This window comes from Petromyzon marinus, unplaced genomic scaffold, assembly GCF_048934315.1.
Source record: "Petromyzon marinus isolate PM22_M1 ecotype Great Lakes invasive population unplaced genomic scaffold, UKy_Petmar_22M1.pri1.0 PM_G_Scaffold_34, whole genome shotgun sequence".
Taxonomy (NCBI): Eukaryota; Metazoa; Chordata; class Hyperoartia; order Petromyzontiformes; family Petromyzontidae; genus Petromyzon; species Petromyzon marinus.
Window position 1 is genome coordinate 286,551 of NW_027422917.1, and position 20,896 is coordinate 307,446.

The following is a 20,896-nucleotide window of genomic DNA, read 5'->3' on the forward strand; positions in this document are numbered from 1 at the left end:
CTGATAAATGATCCGAGCGTGCTCCCTATTTCAAAGACAATGAGTTGCTCCAGAGGCAGACGCTTTGTGAAACACAAAAGTACCCTTTGACCTGTATCACAAGAACAACGGGTCTCACCCGAGTTATCTGTACAGGTTACTTTCAAACACACACACACACTTTGTCCTAACATCACTTATTCAATGTTTGACCCTCAGATAAAATGTTACATTTACGCGCACAATCAGACAAGTATTAATTCTAAATTATTGACGGGCATATTAACAACATTGAATTACTGCAGCGAAATTGACTGCATCACGTTAAATCGTATTAACAAGAAGTTATTTTACAAATACGCACCGTCTACTTAACAGTGTATGTACAACGTACTATTGTTGCGTCATTCAAAACGAGTAGGCCGTTGCATGCTGGCGTCTGGGTCAAAATGTATCAAATTCTAAACATTACGCTACAAATAATAGATCACGGCGTTTCGATGGCAACACAAGCAATCGTCATCAGGTGGGACAAGCACAGCAGCAAGAAGAAGAAACTGCTGGAGTAGGCGCCTACTACTTCAGCAGTTTCTATTGCTGTGGTTGTCCCACCTGATGACGATTGCTTGTGTTGTGATCTAAACGCCGTGATCTGTTATGTTTCTACCCACGTGGTGACTTTACCGAAATAACTCAAGAGTGTGGATTCCTGCAGTCACGACAGCTTCGAATCAAGATTACCTACAAACAACACAACTGAGATGACGCATCAATCATCGCCCCCTACTGACAGGCTCTTGTCCACATGCAGGCCGGTGCAGGGCCACCACCTTGTACCACACAGGGGCAGCTGCTACTTGGGGATGCTCTTCGAGTGTTTCAGACGAGGTACGACACGAAACTTTGAGTTGCTGAGGCGATAAAGCAAGCACCGTGTAAATGCAATTGTTATAACATAGTGAATGCTTGGGAGCTTATTGTCTCTCGCTCCTGGTTACAGATCTACCCAACCCATGGGCCCACAAAGTGTTCAACTTCACGTTCTTGTCATTAAAGGCCCGTGACAAAGGTGCATCTATTGTAGCGACATCGTCTCTGGCTTACACATCTACCGGGTCTCCACTTGACTTTGGATTGTCAAGGAGGAAGTCCACCCACACCTCCACTTCCACAAACTGCTGGGAGTTGCCTCGCTCTGCCTCAGTCAGAATTCTCCTCCTGCTTTACGTTGCCTCCATCGATGTGAAGGTCCCATTTTGGAGTTGAATCTTCATCTTCACATTTCACCTTCACTTCTTCGCTCTTCACCATCACTTCTTCACATTTCACCTTCACCTCTTCATATTTCACCTCGATACCTTTAAAAGTGTCCAAGCTGGGATTTTTTTCCAGTTCATGTTTCATGAGGGATGGGCTCATTGCGGCACTTTGACTTTCACAAGCTGATTTCAGACTCCACTCCTTGTGGATCTTCTGATGCTTCTGTGTTCTCTGGTGTACTTGAAGATTTGATGAATGTGCAAATGCCTTCCCACACACACTGCACTTAAAGGGTTTCTCTCCCGTGTGTACTCTGGTGTTTTTTAAGAGCAGATGACTGTGAAAATGCCTTCCCACACACACTGCACTTGAAGGCTTTCTCTCCCGTGTGTGTTCTCCGGTGTGATTTAAGACCAGATGACTGTGAAAATGCCTTCCCACACACACTGCATTCGAAGGGTTTCTCTCCCGTGTGTGTTCTCTGGTGTTTTTTAAGAGCAGATGACCGTGAAAATGCCTTCACACACACACTGCACTTGAAGGGTTTCTCTCCCGTGTGTGTTCTGTGGTGTTTTATAAGAGTAGATGAATCTGAAAATGTCTTCCCACACACAGTGCACCTGAAGGGTTTCTCTCCCGTGTGTGTTCTCTGGTGTGTTTTAAGAGCAGATGAATCAGAAAATGTCTTCCCACACACACTGCACCTGAAGGGTTTCTCTCCTGTATGTGTTCTCTGGTGTGTTTTAAGAGCAGATGACCGTGAAAATGCCTTCACACACACACTGCACTTGAAGGGTTTCTCTCCCGTGTGTGTTCTCTGGTGTTTTTTAAGAGTAGATAAATCTGAAAATTTCTTCCCACATACAGTGCACTTGAAGGGTTTCTCTCCCGTGTGTGTTCTCTGGTGTGCTTTAAGAGCAGATGACCATGAAAATGCCGTCCCGCACACACTGCACTTGAAGGGTTTCTCTCCCGTGTGTGTTCTCTGGTGTTTTTTAATATTAGATGATTCTGGAAATGCCTTCCCACACACACTGCAAATGAAGGGTTTCTCTCCTGTGTGTGTTCTCTGGTGTGTTTTAAGAGCAAATGAATCTGAAAATGTCTTCCCACACACAGTGCACCTGAAGGGTTTCTCTCCCGTGTGTGTTCTCTGGTGTGTTTTAAGAGCAAATGAATCTGAAAATGTCTTCCCACACACACTGCACAAGAAGGGTTTCTCTCCTGTATGTGTTCTCTGGTGTGTTTTAAGAGCAGATGACCGTGAAAATGCCTTCACACACACACTGCACTTGAAGGGTTTCTCTCCCGTGTGTGTTCTGTGGTGTTTTATAAGAGTAGATGAATCTGAAAATGTCTTCCCACACACAGTGCACCTGAAGGGTTTCTCTCCCGTGTGTGTTCTCTGGTGTGTTTTAAGAGCAGATGAATCAGAAAATGTCTTCCCACACACACTGCACAAGAAGGGTTTCTCTCCTGTATGTGTTCTCTGGTGTGTTTTAAGAGCAGATGACCATGAAAATGCCGTCCCACACACACTGCACTTGAAGGGTTTCTCTCCCGTGTGTGTTCTCTGGTGTTTTTTAATATTAGATGATTCTGGAAATGCCTTCCCACACACACTGCAAATGAAGGGTTTCTCTCCTGTGTGTGTTCTCTGGTGTGTTTTAAGAGCAAATGAATCTGAAAACGTCTTCACACACATACTGCACTTGAAGGGTTTCTCTCCCGTGTGTGTTCTCTGGTGTATTTTAAGAGTCGATGAATCTGAAAATGCCTTCCCACACACAGTGCACTTGAAGGGTTTCTCTCCTGTGTGTGTTCTCTGGTGGGTCTCAAGAACTGATGGCCATGCAAATGCCTTGTCACACACAGTGCACTTAAAGGGTTTCTCTCCCGTGTGTGTTCTCTGGTGTGATATAAGACCATATGACTGTGAAAATGCCTTCCCACACACACTGCACTTGAAGGGTTTCTCTCCCGTGTGTGTTTTCTGATGTTTTTTAAGAGCAGATGACCGTGAAAATGCCTTCCCACACACACTGCACTTGAAGGGTTTCTCTCCCGTGTGTGTTCTCTGGTGTGTTTTAAGAGTAGATGAATCTGAAAATGTCTTCCCACACACACTGCACCTGAAGGGTTTCTCTCCCGTGTGTGTTCTCTGGTGTGTTTTAAGAGCAGATGAATCAGAAAATGTCTTCCCACACACACTGCACAAGAAGGATTTCTCTGCCGTGTGTGTTCTCTGGTGTGTTTTAAGAGCAGATGACCGTGAAAATGCCTTCGCACACACAGTGCACTTGAAGGGTTTCTCTCCTGTGTGTGTTCTCTGGTGTATTTTAAGAGCAGATGACCGTGAAAATGCCTTCACACACACACTGCACTTGAAGGGTTTCTCTCCCGTGTGTGTTCTCTGGTGTTTTTTAAGAGTCGATGAATCTGAAAATGTCTTCCCACACACAGTGCACTTGAAGGGTTTCTCTCCTGTGCGAGTTCTCTGGTGCTGTGTCAAATTTCCAGTCCGATCCGTGCTGTATGCACGCTGGTCGCATTGTTGACTTGTCGTACCGAGCTGCTGTGCTGAGGGCCTTTGCTCCATCAGACCAGCGTCAGCTGCAGCCAGAAAATAAGAATATCCACACCATCTACACGTCAGTATCGAGCCATGGAGGAATGAATATAAACAGTCACACGTGAGTTACACGTCTATATTCATTCATGTATTCACGACTAGCTGTACTACCTGGCTTCGCCCGGGACTTGGATCCACCACGTCCGGCCGCCTTTGTCTCCCCAGTGGCGATGTTCACACCACAGCAGTTCCTCGTTTGAGGCTGACTCGACCTAGGAGAGGCCCAGAAGCGGTTCAAATAATCGTCGCCGGTGGTGGCCGTGAGCGGGAATCGAACTCGGGACGCCGGGTTCGTAGCGCGGTGTAGCGCTAACCGATACACTACAATACTTTACGCTTCCACACACACACAGATACACACACAGACACACACACAGACACACACAGACACACACACAGATACACACACAGACAACGCTAACCGCTACACTACAATGAGTGACGCTTCCACATGCGCGGGTCACGTGACAGATTTGACGTCACAGCTCACTTGCTGTGCAAAAAATCTATACATTATTGAGCTCCCCCCCCCTAAAAAAAACAAAAGTGTATTTGTATAATGTTTGCACGGTGTACAGTCTGGAAAGTACCCACATGGCAAATTTCCAGTTTGTTGTATGTTGGGAAGTACGCTAAACATTTTGAACAGACACACAATCACAACTTTGCCTTTTATATATATTTGGAGATGCAGTGAAAAACTTTCCCAAAATTCATCACGCGGTTTCAGTTTTTTGATTTTCAGTTTGATTTATTTTGGTTATAGTCCCGTGAGCCATTCGGCTCTTGAATCGGGTGCAACCACAACAAGCGAAAAAACAAAAACACGACCAAGAAAATCATCTTACAGTGACTTTGTGTGACTGTGCAAACAGCACTGTCATGGCACGCAATGAGAGGGCAAATGTCATAAATATTCCTGTAAGCCCGCGCATCTTCAACATTAATGTTGCCATAGAAACGTTGTGGGGTTTTTTGCTTCATTTAAAAAAAGAAAAATTATTATCTTTTATTTTATTTTCTATCTACGTGACTTTACCGAAAGAACCAAGAATATTAATTCCTGCAGTCACCAAAGTTTTAAGTCAAAACATTCACACACGTTGACAAAGCCTCACCTTGTGTTGTTGTGGGCAGGTCGCTTCTGATAACAAGAGCGGTATAGCAGCTCAAGCGGGCTTGGCCTGCTAACAAAAGAAAATAAAAACTGCGTGAATATTTACAATAAAACAAAGTTACAAAGTGGCGAGCCGGGTGAAGACAAATTAATTAAAGTGAACGCAATCAGGCGAGGGCAGGAGGCAAGGCCCCGCGTGGCTAGGCCCCGCGTTGTAAAGTTCCAACCTGGACATCGATTCCCATGCTCGCTGCTACTCAACTGACATCCCTGAGAGAGCGAGGCTCTACCTTGGTAAACAACAACCACCACCACCACAACGATCACCACCACAACGATGAGAATTTCTCACCTCGGATTTCAGTGCAAGCGCTCACACGGCAGCTTCCTGTTACCTCGCGACAGCAGGAAGTAGCATGACGTCACTTCCCTCCCACGAGCGGCTCTGTAACTGAATAAATTATATTTTGATTTAAAGCTTTCGTGACTGCAGTAATTCATATTCTTAGTTTTTTCGGTAAAGTCACGTTGAAGAGAAACAACTAAATATATATTTTTATTGTTTTATATATATTTTGTTGTTTCTCTTCAACGTGACTTTACCGAAAAAACTAAGAATATGAATAAATTATGTTAATGAGGCCGGCCCATATGTGGAGGGATGGGGGCGTGGGCGCTGAACCCGTCGCAATAAACTCGCGACGGCTTTAATGGTAACATTATGTTAATGAGCCGCCAGTCACTGGGCGTAGCTTTGCCCAAATAAGGATTGTACCGGAACAGAATCGGCAGTGACCAAACAGAGGTGACGTCACGCTCAAGGTGGACGGGGTTGGGGTGAATACCTTGGTGGCAAGACGTCACTAGCGAGGCACACCTCCCCCTGGCATTTCACAGCGATGAGGTCATGCTGAGTGGTGACGTCACAGAGCGGGAATGGAGTTTAAGTTGATTTAGATTCATTTTCCATTGCTCCATCTCTTCAACAGAGACCTCTTGGGTGCGTGAGCTCAGCAACTACAACGTGGACATTACTGTGTGTACACACTGTTTCTGTGTGTACACACTGTTTCTGTGTGTACACACTGTTTCTGTGTGTACACACTGTTTCTGTGTGTACACACTGTTTCTGTGTGTATACTGTGTGTGTGTACACTGTGTATGTGCACACTGTGTGTGTGTACACACTGTGTGCCTGTATCTGTGTGTGCCTGTGTCTCTGTGTGTGTGCCTGTGTGTGACACCTGATGATGATTGCTTGTGTTGCAGTCGAATTGTCGTGAGAATGTAATTGTTTTATATTTTTGTTATTTTATTGTTTCCCTTCTACGTGACTTTACCGAAAGAACCAAGAATAAATATCAGCTCTATGTTTTCAAGTCAATACAGTTTGGGTAGTGAATAAATTATTGTCTAAATAAGCTACACATGACGAATTGTAGGCAATTATAGTTATAATCAGAGACATTTTTAAACAATCACGTGGTCCCTATAGTCGCCGTTAGAGACACAAAATCTGCTTGAAAACAGTTCATCAACATATATGAATACATTTATTCGAATAAGCAGAGTTAATTTCCTATTTATGGCATGCCAGCTATGTGTCAGTTTTCGATATCAACATCACCTTATAAAAGAATAACATTTAAAAAATAAGCGCGCAACTTTATCCGTGATGAACGCTGCACTTTCCGTTGTTTTCATGCAGGGGGCGCGTGTAGGTTTACAGCGCCCCCTGCAAATGACGGAGGCGCAGGGACAGACGTTCAATTACGTTGGAATCGATCTGCAGACGACCAGCAGCTCCGTGTCGCCTTATCTCCATCCCGCAATCCCAAACAGGTGAAAGTCCGCATCGAACCGAACCCCCGGCAAGGCCATCTACTTAACGACGAGAGAAAATTCACACGAAATGTCCTTCTCAACGAAGACTTCCGGATGTAAAATTAACTTTTAATGAAGAAATAATCTAAATCAAAACACAACACAATTCAAAGATGTTTCATTTTAAAACTTCAAAACGGAGCATGGGGTGCTTGCGTGAATGCGTCCTTCGTGTGCAAATGTTGTGACTTTCCTGGCCTGAAGGCCGTCAACGTGTTGGACCATTATTGTGCACAGCGTCTCAACAACAGCAGTGGGGTTTGCTTCAATCGATAGGTAACGAACATCCAGACGTCAATCAGCAAGGAGCATTTCTAGTCCTAGTTAGACAAAATCTACATCAACACGTAAGACAAAACTACAATTCGTGTTGTAGAGAATGTACCTCCTCCTATAGTGTAACTTTCAAGTGGTATGCCTTGTAACTTATGAATGATCCGAGCGTGCTACCTATTTCAAAGACAATGAGTTGCTCCAGATGCTTAGTGGAACACAAAAACACCGTTTGACCTGTATCACAAGAACAACGGGTCCCACCTGAGTTCTCTGTACAGGTTACTTTCAAACACACACACACTTTGTCATAACATCACTTAATCAATGTTTGACCCTTATAGATCAAATGTTACAAGTATGCACAAAACCAGACAAGTATACATTCTAAATTATTGACAGGCATATTAACAAAATTGGATTACTGCAGTGAAATATACTGCATCACGTTACATCGTATTAACAAAAAGCTTTTTAAAAAAGTGGCACAGTCTGCTTCACAGTGTATGTAAAACATACTATTGTGTCATTCAAAACGAGTAGGCCATTGCATGCTGGCGTCTGAGTGAAAATGTAGCAAATTCTAAACATTACCTACAAACTACACAACTGAGATGACACATCAATCATCGCCCCCTACTGACAGGCTCTTGTCCACATGCAGGCCGGTGCAGGGCCACCACCTTGTGCCACCCAGGGGCAGCTGCTACTTGGGGATGCTCTTCGAGTGTTTCAGAAGAGGTACGACACAAAACTCCGAGTTGCTGAGGCGATTAAGCAAGCACCATGTAAAAGCAATTGCTATAACATAGTGAATGCTTGGGAGCTTATTGGCTCTTGCTCCTGGTTAAAGATCTACCCAACCCACGGGCCCACAAAGTGCTCAACTTCACATTACTGTCATTAAAGGCCTGTGACAAAGGTGCATCTATTGTAGCGACATCGTCTCTGGCTTACACATCTACCGGGTCTCCACTTGACTTTGTATGGTCTAGGACAGGGGTCGGGAACCTATGGCTCGCGAGCCAGATGTGGCTCTTTTGATGATTGCATATGGCTCGCAGATAAAACAAAATATTCTCACTTGTTTTAATCCATCCATCGATTTTTCACTGCGCATGTCCTGTTCAGGGCTGCAGGAGCAATTGTCCATTATTTTAATTGGATGATACTGGCCTACGTTTGCCGTTGCTGGGTAAAACAGGTAAACGCCCCCTTTTGAATCAGTCTGAGACTGCGTCTGCTCGGTCATTAGCTCAAAGCTAACCCTTCGACGAAGAAGATGGCGAAAAGAAAAAAAGACGACGAGTATCGTACATTTCAGGACGAATGGACCGAAGAATTCGCCTTTGTGGAGAGAGCGGGTTCTGCGGTGTGTCTAATTTGCAATGACAAAATTACATCGTTGAAACGGTCGAATGTAAAGCGGCACTTCGACACGCACCACGCTACCTTTGCATCAAAATACCCTGCGGGAGACAGCAGAAAGAAAGCGTGCCAAGAGCTTCTGAGCAGGGTGCAAGCTAGCCAGCAGCAACTCCGCGTATGGACCCGGCAAGGTGACTATAATTCGGCTAGCTTTGCTGGTTCTTTAGCAATAGTGAGGAACGGAAAACCATTCACAGATGGCGAGTATGCTAAAACGTTCATGCTGGATGTAGCCAATTAACTTTTTGATGATCTTCCGAACAAAGACAAGATAATCAAACGGATACAAGACATGCCTCTGTCGGCAAGAACTGTTCATGATCGTACCATCGTGATGGCAAACAAAGTGGAGGAAACGCAAGTGAAGAACATAAATGCAGCGCCGTTCTTTTCTCTGGCTTTGGATGAGTCAACAGACGTGAGCCATTTGTCGCAGTTCAGCGTGATTGCAAGATATGCTGTTGGTGACACACTGCGCGAAGAAAGTCTTGCTGTTCTGCCATTAAAAGGGTCCACAAGAGGTGAGGATTTATTCAAGTCTTTCATGGAGTTTGCTCAAGAAAAAAGTCTACCTATGGATAAACTTCTCTCAGTGTGTACTGATGGTGCTCCGTGTATGGTGGGGAAAAACAAAGGATTTGTGGCGCTTCTCTGTGAACATGAAAATAGACCCATCCTAAGTTTCCATTGCATTATACACCAGGAGGCACTTTGTGCTCAGATGTGTGACAGGCAGTTTGGCGAAGTGATGTCGCTGGTCATTCGTGTGATCAACTTTATTGTTGCCCAAGCCTTAAATGATCGCCAGTTTAAAACACTGCTGGATGAAGTTGTAAATAACTATCCTGGTCTGCTTTTGCACAGCAATGTGCGTTGGTTGTCAAGAGGGAAGGTGCTTAGCCGTTTTGCGGCTTGCCTGAACGAAATCCGGACTTTCCTTGAAATGAAAGGCGTCGGGCATCCTGAGCTAGCCGACACCGAGTGGCTCCTCAAGTTTTACTATCTCGTAGATCTGACTGAACATCTGAACCAGCTCAACGTGAAAATGCAAGGCATTGGAAATACAGTGTTATCCCTCCAACAAGCTGTATTTGCTTTTGAAAACAAGCTGGAGCTTTTCATCACGGATCTTGAAACAGGTCGTTTACTACATTTTGAAAAACTGAGCCAATTTAAAGATGCATGCACAGCAAGTGAGCCCATTCAAAACCTTGATCTCCACCAGCTAGCTGGCTGCACATCCAGTCTCCTACAGTCCTTCAAAGCACGCTTTGGAGAATTTCGTGAGCACACTCGTCTTTTTAAGTTCATCACCCATCCAAACGAGTGTTCACTGAACACAGCCGACCTGAATTACATCCCTGGTGTCTCCGTCAGAGATTTTGAAGCAGAAGTGGCTGACCTGAAGGCCTCAGACATGTGGGTGAATGAAGATTTGGAAAGAATCACACGACAGAAAGCGGAGTTGGCGAGCAAGCACATGTGGACAGAAATGAAAAAACTCCAACCCGAAGACCAGCTGATTCTCAAAACTTGGAACGCGCTTCCTGTCACATACCACACACTGCAGCGTGTGAGTATTGCTGTATTGACCATGTTTGGATCTACGTATGCATGTGAGCAGTCATTCTCACATCTTAAAAACATCAAGTCCAACCTACGATCACGTTTAACGGATGAAAGCCTCAACGCTTGCATGAAGCTTAACCTCACCAAGTACCAACCCGACTACAAAGACATCAGCAAATCCATGCAGCACCAGAAGTCGCATTAATGGTGAGTGTTATAACATTATTTAAAATAATAAATTCAGAGGCTTATTATACTGACATTTAGTTGAATTCACTTTTAAAATATATTATATGGCTCTCACTGAAATAAATTTCCAAATTTTTTGCTTTCATGGCTCTCTTAGTCAAAAAGGTTCCCGACCCCTGGTCTAGGAGCAAGTCCACCCACACCTCCACTTCCACAAACTGCTGGGAGTTGCCTCACTCTGCCTCAGTCAGAATTCTCCTCCTGCTTCACGTTGCCTTCATCAATGTAAAGGTCCCATTCTGGAGATGAATCTTCATCTTCACATTTTACCTTCACTTCGTCGCTCATCACTTGTTCACATTTCACCTTCACCTCTCCATATTTCACCTTGATACCTTTAAAAGTGTCCAAGCTGAGATTTTTGTCCGGTTCTTGTTTCATGAGGGATGGGCTCATTGCGGCACTTTGACTTTCACAAGCTGATTTCAGACTCCACTCCTTGTGGATCTTCTGATGCTTCTGTGTTCTCTGGTGTACTTGAAGATTTGATGAATCTGCAAACGGCTTCCCGCACAGAGTACACTTGAAGGGTTTCTCTCCCGTGTGTGTTCTCTGGTGTTTTACAAGATCAGATGAATGTGCAAACGGCTTCATGCACACACTGCACTTGAAGGGTTTCTCTCCTGTGTGTGTTCTCTGGTGTTTTTTAAGAGAAGATGACCGTGAAAATGCCTTCCCACAAACACTGCACTTGAAGGGTTTCTCTCCCGTGTGTGTTCTCTGGTGTACTTTAAGATGTGATGACTGTGCAAACGCAATCCCGCACAGAATGCACCTGAAGGGTTTCTCTCCTGTGTGTGTTTTCTCGTGTTTTTTAAGAGAAGATGACCGTGAAAATGCCTTCCCACACACAGTGCACTGGAAGGGTTTCTCTCCTGTGTGTGTTCTATGGTGCGTCTCAAGAACTGATGGCCATGCAAATGCCTTGTCACACACACTGCACTTGAAGGGTTTCTCTCCTGTGTGAGTTCTCTGGTGCTGTGTCAAGTTTTCAGTCCGGTCCGTGCTGTATGCACGCTGGTCGCATTGTTGACTTGTCGTACCAAGCTGCTGCCTTTGCTCCATGAAACCAATTCTGCAGAGGAAGCGTCAGCTGCAGACAGAAAAAAATAATATCCACGCCATTTACAAGTCAGTTTCGAGGCACAGAGGAATGCATATTACACAGTAACACGTGATTTACACATCTATACTTATTACTATATTCATGATGTAGTGAAAACAATTCCCAAATTCATCACAATGACAGGGGAAATGTCATAAATATACCTGGAAGCCTTCATATCTGCAAAATGAATGTTAACCCAAAACTCCGAGCACACAATTTCGGTTCTCTGACTACAAAGGAATATTTATGAAAGCTAAATTCGGCTGACATAGCAAAGGGTGTTAAAAACAATACTATTTGTGTTATGCAGAAATGCATAAATTAATGTTCAATCGCAACTTAGAGGTGTGAATCCAGGCTCATATGTCCTTGAATGCTGGGGATGAACAGTTCCGACTTCAGCTGCATGTGTGTGCTGTGTTCACATCCTGTTTCCATTCTTAGTAAGAGTTCCAGAGGAAAACAAAAATCAACTATTGTTTTGATATAACCTCCGTGTTCAACAGAGTAAACAGACTTTACTTCAAACACAAACTTGACACTGTCACACACTGCCATGAGTAAACAGGTGGTGGTGTGACCAGCACCATGCCTGGCCACCTTCATCTGCTCAGCATTAATTCTTCCTCACTCCACCAAGTAATGAATCGAGGATCAATCAACATAGCCGAGGCTATCCGTGTCTCTGTCTCTCTCTCCCCGTGGTGAAGGTGTTCCCCTCCAAACATTCAGAGCCAACAGCGGCACGCGCTTAGCGTCTTTGACCGAAAGACATTGACGCACGTATTGTTGGTTCTTTCAGTAAAGTCACGTAGATAGAAAATAAAAATAACAGATTAAATTCAATAAGATAAAGACCACTTGTGTTGCGATCGAAACGTCGTGGGTTTTTTGCTTTATTTTCAGTTTTTTTATTTTATTGTTATTTTCATTTTATTTTCTATCTACGTGACTTTACCGAAAGAACCAAGAATATTAATTCCTGCAGTCACGAAAGTTTTAAGTAAAAACATTCACACACGTTGACAAAGCCTCACCTTGTGATGTTGTGGGCAGGTCGCTTCTGATAACAAGAGCGGTATAGCAGCTCAAGCGGGCTTGGCCTGCTAACAAAAGAAAATAAAAACTGCGTGAATATTTACAATAAAACAAAGTTACAAAGTGGCGAGCCGAGTGAAGACAAATTAAACTTAAGCGAGATAATTAAAGTGAACGCAAATCAGGCGAGGGCAGGAGGCAAGGCCCCGGGTGGCTAGGCCCCGCGTTGTAAAGTTCCAACCTGGACATCGATTCCCATGCTCGCTGCTACTCAACTGACATCCCTACGAGAGAGGCTCTACCTTGGTAAACAACAACAAACACCACAACCACCACGACCACCACCACCACAACGATGAGAATTTCTCACCTCGGATTTCAGTGCAAGCGCGCACACGGCAGCTTCCTGTTACCTCGCGACAGCAGGAAGTAGTATGACGTCACTTCCCCCCCACGAGCGGCTCTCTAACTGAATAAATTATATGCTTAGTTTTTTCGGTAAAGTCACGTTGAAGAGAAACAACAAAATAATAATATATATTTTATATTATAAGAATATGAATTACTGCAGTCACGCAAGCTTTAAATCAAAATTTGGTTAAATTATGTTAATGAGGCCGGCCCAAATGTCGAGGGATGGGGGCGTGGGCGCTGAACCCGTCGCAATAAACTCGCGACGGCTTTAACGGACACATTATGTTAATGAGCTACCAGTCACTGGGCGTAGCTTTGCCCAAATAAGGATTGCAACTGGAACGATATCGGCAGTGACCCAAGCGGAGGTGACGTCACGCTCAAGAGCGCGGTGGACGGGGGTGGGGTGAATACCTTGGTGACGTGAAATCACTAGCGAGGCTCACATGAAATTGACTTTTCCAAGACAGAGGTTCTTTGTAAGCCATCTGGCTACCATGAGAGATTCGTTCATGAGGCTATCCACATATACAAGCACAGAGACAATTTCAACCGAGAAGATGGATTCTGGCTTAGCAATCATTGGAACGATTTGATAAACCATTTCAGGTCTTAATTGATTATTCACGCTTACAGTGGCTTTCAGACAGCATACATTAATTTTTCGTCTCCCCCCTTCTCTTTTCAGAACATAGATGGACTAGTCCTTCTAAATAAACTGCCAAATCGCTGCGCGTGGCGCTAACGTTTTAAAAATAAATAAATACACCGTTAAAAAATAAATACATTTATGCAAACCGACACACCTGATGACGACCGTTTGTGTTATGGTCAAAACGTCATGAGAATTTTTATTGTTTTATATATATTTTATTATTTTATTGTTTCCCTTCAACGTGACTTTACCGAAAGAGCTAAGATTACGGAATATCATTTGGGTCATTTTTTTGTTACTCAAGATGAGATTTCTGATATTACTGCGTTTTTTAAAATATTTACATAACCAATAAAAATTTGTGTTTTTTTTATTCAGACCGCGCCAATGCCAACGCGAGTGTTTATTGTTGATGGTGAGTTTTGTAAATCCGTCGTACGGTAAAAAGAATAAAGTTTTCCCCGAAAAAAAATAAAAATCTCTCTGCCTTGGAGCCAATCAAGTTTCAGTTTCTCCCCTCCCACGTGACGCGGAGTTTTCTGGCTCCTCCCCCTCCTTGCTCGCCGCCATTTTGAGAGTCGTGAGGGAGGTGAAGCCTGCGGCCTTGACAACGACGAAGATTCACCAGGGTCAGTGACAACCTCACACTCACACACTGTGACAACCTCACACTCACACACACACTGTGACAACCTCACACACACACTGACAACCTCACACTCACACACTGTGACAACCTCACACTCACACACACTGTGACAACCTCACACACACTGACAACCTCACACTCACACACACTGTGACAACCTCACACTCACACACACTGACAACCTCACACTCACACACTGACAACCTCACACTCACACACTGACAACCTCACACTCACACACACTGACAACCTCACACTCACACACTGACAACCTCACACTCACACACTGACAACCTCACACTCACACACACTGACAACCTCACACTCACACACTGACAACCTCACACTCACACACACTGACAACCTCACACTCACACACACTGACAACCTCACACATTGACAACCTCACACTCACACACACTGACAACCTCACACTCACACATTGACAACCTCACACACACACACTGTGACAACCTCACACTCACACACACTGACAACCTCACACACACTGACAACCTCACACTCACACACACTGACAACCTCACACACACACACTGACAATCTCACACTCACACACTGACAACCTCACACTCACACACACTGTGACAACCTCACACTCACACACACACTGTGACAACCTCACACTCACACACACACTGTGACAACCTCACACTCACACACACACTGTGACAACCTCACACACACACACTGACAACCTCACACTCACACTGACAACCTCACACTCACACACACTGTGACAACCTCACACACACACACTGACAACCTCACACTCACACACTGACAACATCACACTCACACACACACACTGACAACCTCACACTCACACACACACTGACAACCTCACACTCACACACACACTGTGACAACCTCACACTCACACACACACTGTGACAACCTCACACTCACACACACACTGTGACAACCTCACACTTACACACACTGTGACAACCTCACACACACACACTGACAACCTCACACTCACACACTGACAACATCACACTCACACACACACACTGACAACCTCACACTCACACACACACTGACAACCTCACACTCACACACACACTGTGACAACCTCACACTCACACACTGACAACCTCACACTCACACACTGACAACCTCACACTCACACACACTGACAACCTCACACTCACACACACTGACAACCTCACACTCACACACTGACAACCTCACACTCACACACTGACAACCTCACACTCACACACACTGACAACCTCACACTCACACACTGACAACCTCACACTCACACACACTGACAACCTCACACTCACACACACTGACAACCTCACACATTGACAACCTCACACTCACACACACTGACAACCTCACACTCACACATTGACAACCTCACACACACACACACACTGTGACAACCTCACACTCACACACACTGACAACCTCACACACACTGACAACCTCACACTCACACACACTGACAACCTCACACACACACACTGACAATCTCACACTCACACACTGACAACCTCACACTCACACACACTGTGACAACCTCACACTCACACACACACTGTGACAACCTCACACTCACACACACACTGTGACAACCTCACACTCACACACACACTGTGACAACCTCACACTCACACACACTGTGACAACCTCACACACACACACTGACAACCTCACACTCACACTGACAACCTCACACTCACACACACTGTGACAACCTCACACACACACACTGACAACCTCACACTCACACACTGACAACATCACACTCACACACACACACTGACAACCTCACACTCACACACACACTGACAACCTCACACTCACACACACACTGTGACAACCTCACACTCACACACACACTGTGACAACCTCACACTCACACACACTGTGACAACCTCACACTCACACACACTGTGACAACCTCACACACACACACTGACAACCTCACACTCACACACTGACAACATCACACTCACACACACACACTGACAACCTCACACTCACACACACACTGACAACCTCACACTCACACACACACTGTGACAACCTCACACTCACACACACACTGACAACCTCACACTCACACACACACTGACAACCTCACACTCACACACACACTGACAACCTCACACTCACACACACTGTGACAACCTCACACACACTGACAACCTCACACTCACACACACTGACAACCTCACACACACACACTGACAACCTCACACACACACACTGACAACCTCACACTCACACACACTGACAACCTCACACACACACACACTGACAACCTCACACACACACACTGACAACCTCACACACACTGACAACCTCACACACACACACTGACAACCTCACACTCACACACTGACAACCTCACACTCACACACACACACTGACAACCTCACACTCACACACACTGACAACCTCACACACACACAGGCTGACAACCTCACACTCACACAGACTGACAATCTTACACACACACTGACAATCTCACACTCACACATTCTGACAATCTCACACACACACAGGCTGACAATCTCACACTCACACACACACTGGCAATCTCACACTCACACACAGACTGACAATCTCACACACAGACTGACAATCTCACACACACACACTGACAATCTCACACTCACACAGGCTGACAATCTCACACACACACTGACAATCTCACACTCACACAGGCTGACAATCTCACACACACACTGACAATCTCACACTCACACAGGCTGACAATCTCACACACACACACACTGACAATCTCACACTCACACACACACTGACAACCTCACACTCACACACTGACAATCTCACACTCACACACACTGACAATCTCTCACTCAAACACAGACTTACAATCTCACACTCACACCCTGCCCCAACACAATTAAGGCTGCACACGAGCAGGGCCGGATTAAGATTGTGTATGGCCCTGTGCTACACTTCACGTGGCCTTCACGTGGCCTCAAGGTGCACATGGCCTGGCACAAGCGTCGTGGTGACGTCACCACCACGTAGTGGCGAATGGCATTTGTTGTTGTTGTTGTTACTACAGGTACTTTGAGGCCCCCAGTAATATTCCCAAAAGGAAAACAAAGTTAAAGAACAATACAATTTATTTTTACAAGGCTAACGAGAAAATAAATTCAGCATTCACAACTGAAAAAAACTTTTTCTCTTAATCTCTGGAGGCCCTCCAGCTGGCGGAGGCCTCTGGGCTGCAGTTCCTAAAGCCCCCACGCCTCAATCCGGCCCTGCACACGGTCGATGCTTGTCTCTGTAGTGTGCGTGTGATTTTGTGTGTAACGTGTAAGGTTTATCTGCAGAGTCGATCGCATGGAGAAGTCCTCGACAGAGCCCGGTGCTAAAAGGCACCAATGCGACCGGTGTACCTACAGCACGGATCACGCTGAACACATGAAGCATCATCAGAGAACACACACGGGCGAAAAGCCATTCCGGTGCACCGTGTGTGAGAAGGCATTTGCTTGTTTAACAAATCTAAAAATTCACCAGAGAACACACACGGGCGAAAAGCCATTCAGGTGCACCGTGTGTGAGAAGGCATTTGCTTGTTTAACAAATCTAAAAATTCACCAGAGAACACACACGGGCGAAAAGCCATTCAAGTGCACCGTGTGTGAGAAGGCATTTGTGCATTCATCATATATTCGAATTCACCAGAGAATGCACACGGGTGAGAAGCCCTACAAGTGCACTTTGTGCATGAAGGCATTTACTCGTTTAGAAATTCTTCAACATCATCAGAGTACACATACAGGCGAGAAGCTGTACAAGTGCACCGTGTGTGAGAAGGCATTTCCCTATTCAAACTCTCTTCGGATTCACCAGAGAACACACACGGGCGAGAAGCCCTACAAGTGCAGTGTGTGTGGGAAAGCATTTTCCTATTCAAACTATCTTCGGATTCACCAGAGAACACACACAGGCGACAAGCCCTACAAGTGCACCGTGTGTGGGAAAGGGTTTATCGCGTCAGGACAACGAACGATGCATGAAAAGATCCACGAGAGGGTGAAATCTACTTGTGAAGGCCAAAGTGCCGCTGCCATGAGTCCATCTCTCATAAAACAAGAACCGGAAGAAAATGACAACTTTGCTACGTGGCCAGGAGTGATGGTGGAGTGTGAAGAAGAGATAACGGTGAAGCGTGAAGGTCAGGGTTCGACTCGAGGTGGTGACCTCCTGGTGGATGGGGTCAGCGTCAAGCGGGAAGAGGAGAACTGAGACTGTCGCTTGTGATTGCCCGGTCGCTTCTGAACACATTCTCCTGCGGAGGGAGCTAGTAGGAACGTTGGGTTGCCCCGTCAATGGCCAGGGTCAACGGCGGCGCCACCACGTGGTGTATTCCGCAAATATGCCCGACTGTGAGGGCTGGCACAAGCCGGCGTGAGTAGGTTAAACGTTGAGTTTTATAAGGGCACCACGGGGTGACCAGCCCCTCACCACCCAGCCCCACCCAGCCCCTCCCCTCTCCACCCAGCCCCACCCCTCTCATTTTTGGATGCACGACGGACAGACAGACACAATAATCCCCTGTGGGCTGGTGGTGTAACCAGGAAGTTCCTACCAGTAAAAGGCGTCGTGTAGCTCAGTCGGCATTACTGGGAAAAATAACCATTTGTCTAATCTTGATTTGAAGCTTTCGTGATTTCTTTGTCTATTAAACTGGAAAAGGACTTTGGCCACATTTGTGCTACTTTTTTTTGTTTGGGGGGGGGATGTTATAGATTGCGTAAATATATACCCGGTGCGGGTTGTAAACATCGCCCCCTAGGGAGACAAAGGTGGTCAGCCGTGGTGCTGGCTACCCACCCCCTTCAGTGCCATTCGGGGCTTCAGATGTGTTGCTCGCTAGTGTATAATGTAACATAGACTCACAAAGAGACCCAGAGACTCATCACACAGATACCCATAGACTAATCACACATACCCATAGACTATTTAGAGACCCATAGACTCACACAGAGCCATAGACTCATCATACAGAGACCCATATACTCACACAGAGACCCATAGACTCATCACACAGATACCCATAGACTAATCACACATACCCATAGACTCATCACACAGAGACCCATAGACTCATCACACAGAGACCCATAGACTCATCACACAGAGACCCATTGACTCATCATACAGAGACCCATAGACTCACCACGCAGAGACCCATAGACTCATCACACAGAGATCCATAGACTCATCACACAGAGACCCATAGACTCATCACACAGATACCCAGACTCACCACAGAGACAGTCGACTGATCACACAGAGACCCATTGTAATAAAATAATTGCATTGTGAAAATTCTAAATTTTTCTGAAATGTTAATTGTGTAATGTAATGAACGATGTGTTAAAGTGTCATTACAAACGTGTGTGTTGTGTGTATCATTGTGATTGATATTCTTGTTTAATATGTATGTATATTATTATTTGCGGTTATGCATAAAGTTTATCACGACTTATTATCTTTCAGTTTACCTTGTGTTATGAGGTGTGGTTCAGAGGATGAGGATGGGAGAAAATCTGGGTCACGTGACCTTGATGGTTGAGGACCAGAAGTTTCATCCTCTTCCTCGTCTAGTGAGAATGATTCTGGTGCATCAGGAATCGGCAGTCCTTCTCCGTGGGGTCCTGGGCGTGTAGCTGATGGAATGTTTGGATAATGCCCAGTCCACTTTTAATTCTTTGACAAACCTTTCCTAACTGGAGGCGCCATGCAGAAGTAACAATTGCCGATATGATCTGTTGGCTCTCTCCAAATCATTGGCACTGCAAAAGGCATAGATTTCCTGTTCAACCACTGGTGAAGATTCGTTGCACAAGTGTTGCAGTATAAAAGACAGTATATAAGGCTAGCGGTCACGAGTGGTAATAACAGGCTAGGTAGCAGAGAGGGAGCGATATTGGATCTTCAGGAAGGTTCAAGAACCTTCGAGAGAGTTCGAGAAGTAGGGGCGTGGCCAGGGGTGGGTGGATGGCCACGCTGGGGGTAAAAAGGGGGCGAGGAGCGAGGTTCTGGGCTGCCGTGGGAGTCAGGGGTCGTTGCTGTGTCGCAAGTCGTCGCTGTCAAGAGAACCCTCACCAGTCAGTGTGTCTGCGAGTCATTACACGTGGATTGTGTGTGTTGGGTAGAGGGGGCTAAATAGGAGCAGCCTGAACTTCTGTTGACCCCAATCCCTCGTGAAAACCTTCGTCTTAAAGCATCATTAAACATGTTCACTATACGCAGTATTAGGGAGTATTTAGCTGCTATAGATTTCCACATTTCATATAAGCCCCTTCGTTCAGCTATCATTTGTGATAACCGGGTAGTTTCTGGCTTTACCTAGTAAAATATATAGTTTAATCAGCAGTAGCCTACTTTAGGAGCTTAATATAATACATTAATTACCTGCTATAATCACCCAGAAATGTCTGTCCGTCCCGTGCGTGACGTCACTACACAGGAGGCCTACCCCCCGCGTGACGTCACTCCACATGAACCCCTCTCCCTTCATTAATATTCACGCACGCATGGAAATTTACACTGACGCACAAGAAGGTCGCGCACTCCACATGCCGCACCCCTTTCCCTTCATGAATATTCAT

The 20,896-nt window shown here is 45.5% G+C and overlaps 2 protein-coding genes across 2 annotated transcripts; one reads left to right on the forward strand and one right to left on the reverse strand.

Annotated features, from left to right (window-relative positions):
- Nucleotides 1-597: 597 nt before the first annotated feature.
- Nucleotides 598-11,521, reverse strand: LOC142915719 (uncharacterized). Its single transcript, XM_076061411.1, has 2 exons — nucleotides 10,852-11,521; nucleotides 598-3,728 (listed from the first exon to the last, which is right to left on the reverse strand). Exons 1-2 carry the CDS (start codon nucleotides 11,454-11,456, stop codon nucleotides 1,526-1,528), a joined length of 2,808 nt encoding a protein of 935 aa, XP_075917526.1. The 5' UTR covers nucleotides 11,457-11,521; the 3' UTR covers nucleotides 598-1,525.
- A 2,652-nt stretch (nucleotides 11,522-14,173) lies between these two features.
- Nucleotides 14,174-19,770, forward strand: LOC142915726 (uncharacterized). Its single transcript, XM_076061422.1, has 2 exons — nucleotides 14,174-14,235; nucleotides 17,603-19,770. Exon 2 carries the CDS (start codon nucleotides 17,613-17,615, stop codon nucleotides 18,522-18,524), a length of 912 nt encoding a protein of 303 aa, XP_075917537.1. The 5' UTR covers nucleotides 14,174-14,235; nucleotides 17,603-17,612; the 3' UTR covers nucleotides 18,525-19,770.
- The last annotated feature ends 1,126 nt before the right edge of the window (nucleotides 19,771-20,896 follow it).

Bases quoted from the DNA above. Each gene is read 5' to 3' on its own strand.
- LOC142915719 (XM_076061411.1), bottom strand. From the start codon at position 11,456: ATGGAGCAAAGGCAGCAGCTTGGTACGACAAGTCAACAATGCGACCAG. The intron at 3,729-10,851 runs GAAGCATCAGAA...CCAGAGAACTCG, and splicing joins CAAGTACACCAGAGAACACA to CACAGGAGAGAAACCCTTCA.
- LOC142915726 (XM_076061422.1), top strand. From the start codon at position 17,613: ATGGAGAAGTCCTCGACAGAGCCCGGTGCTAAAAGGCACCAATGCGAC.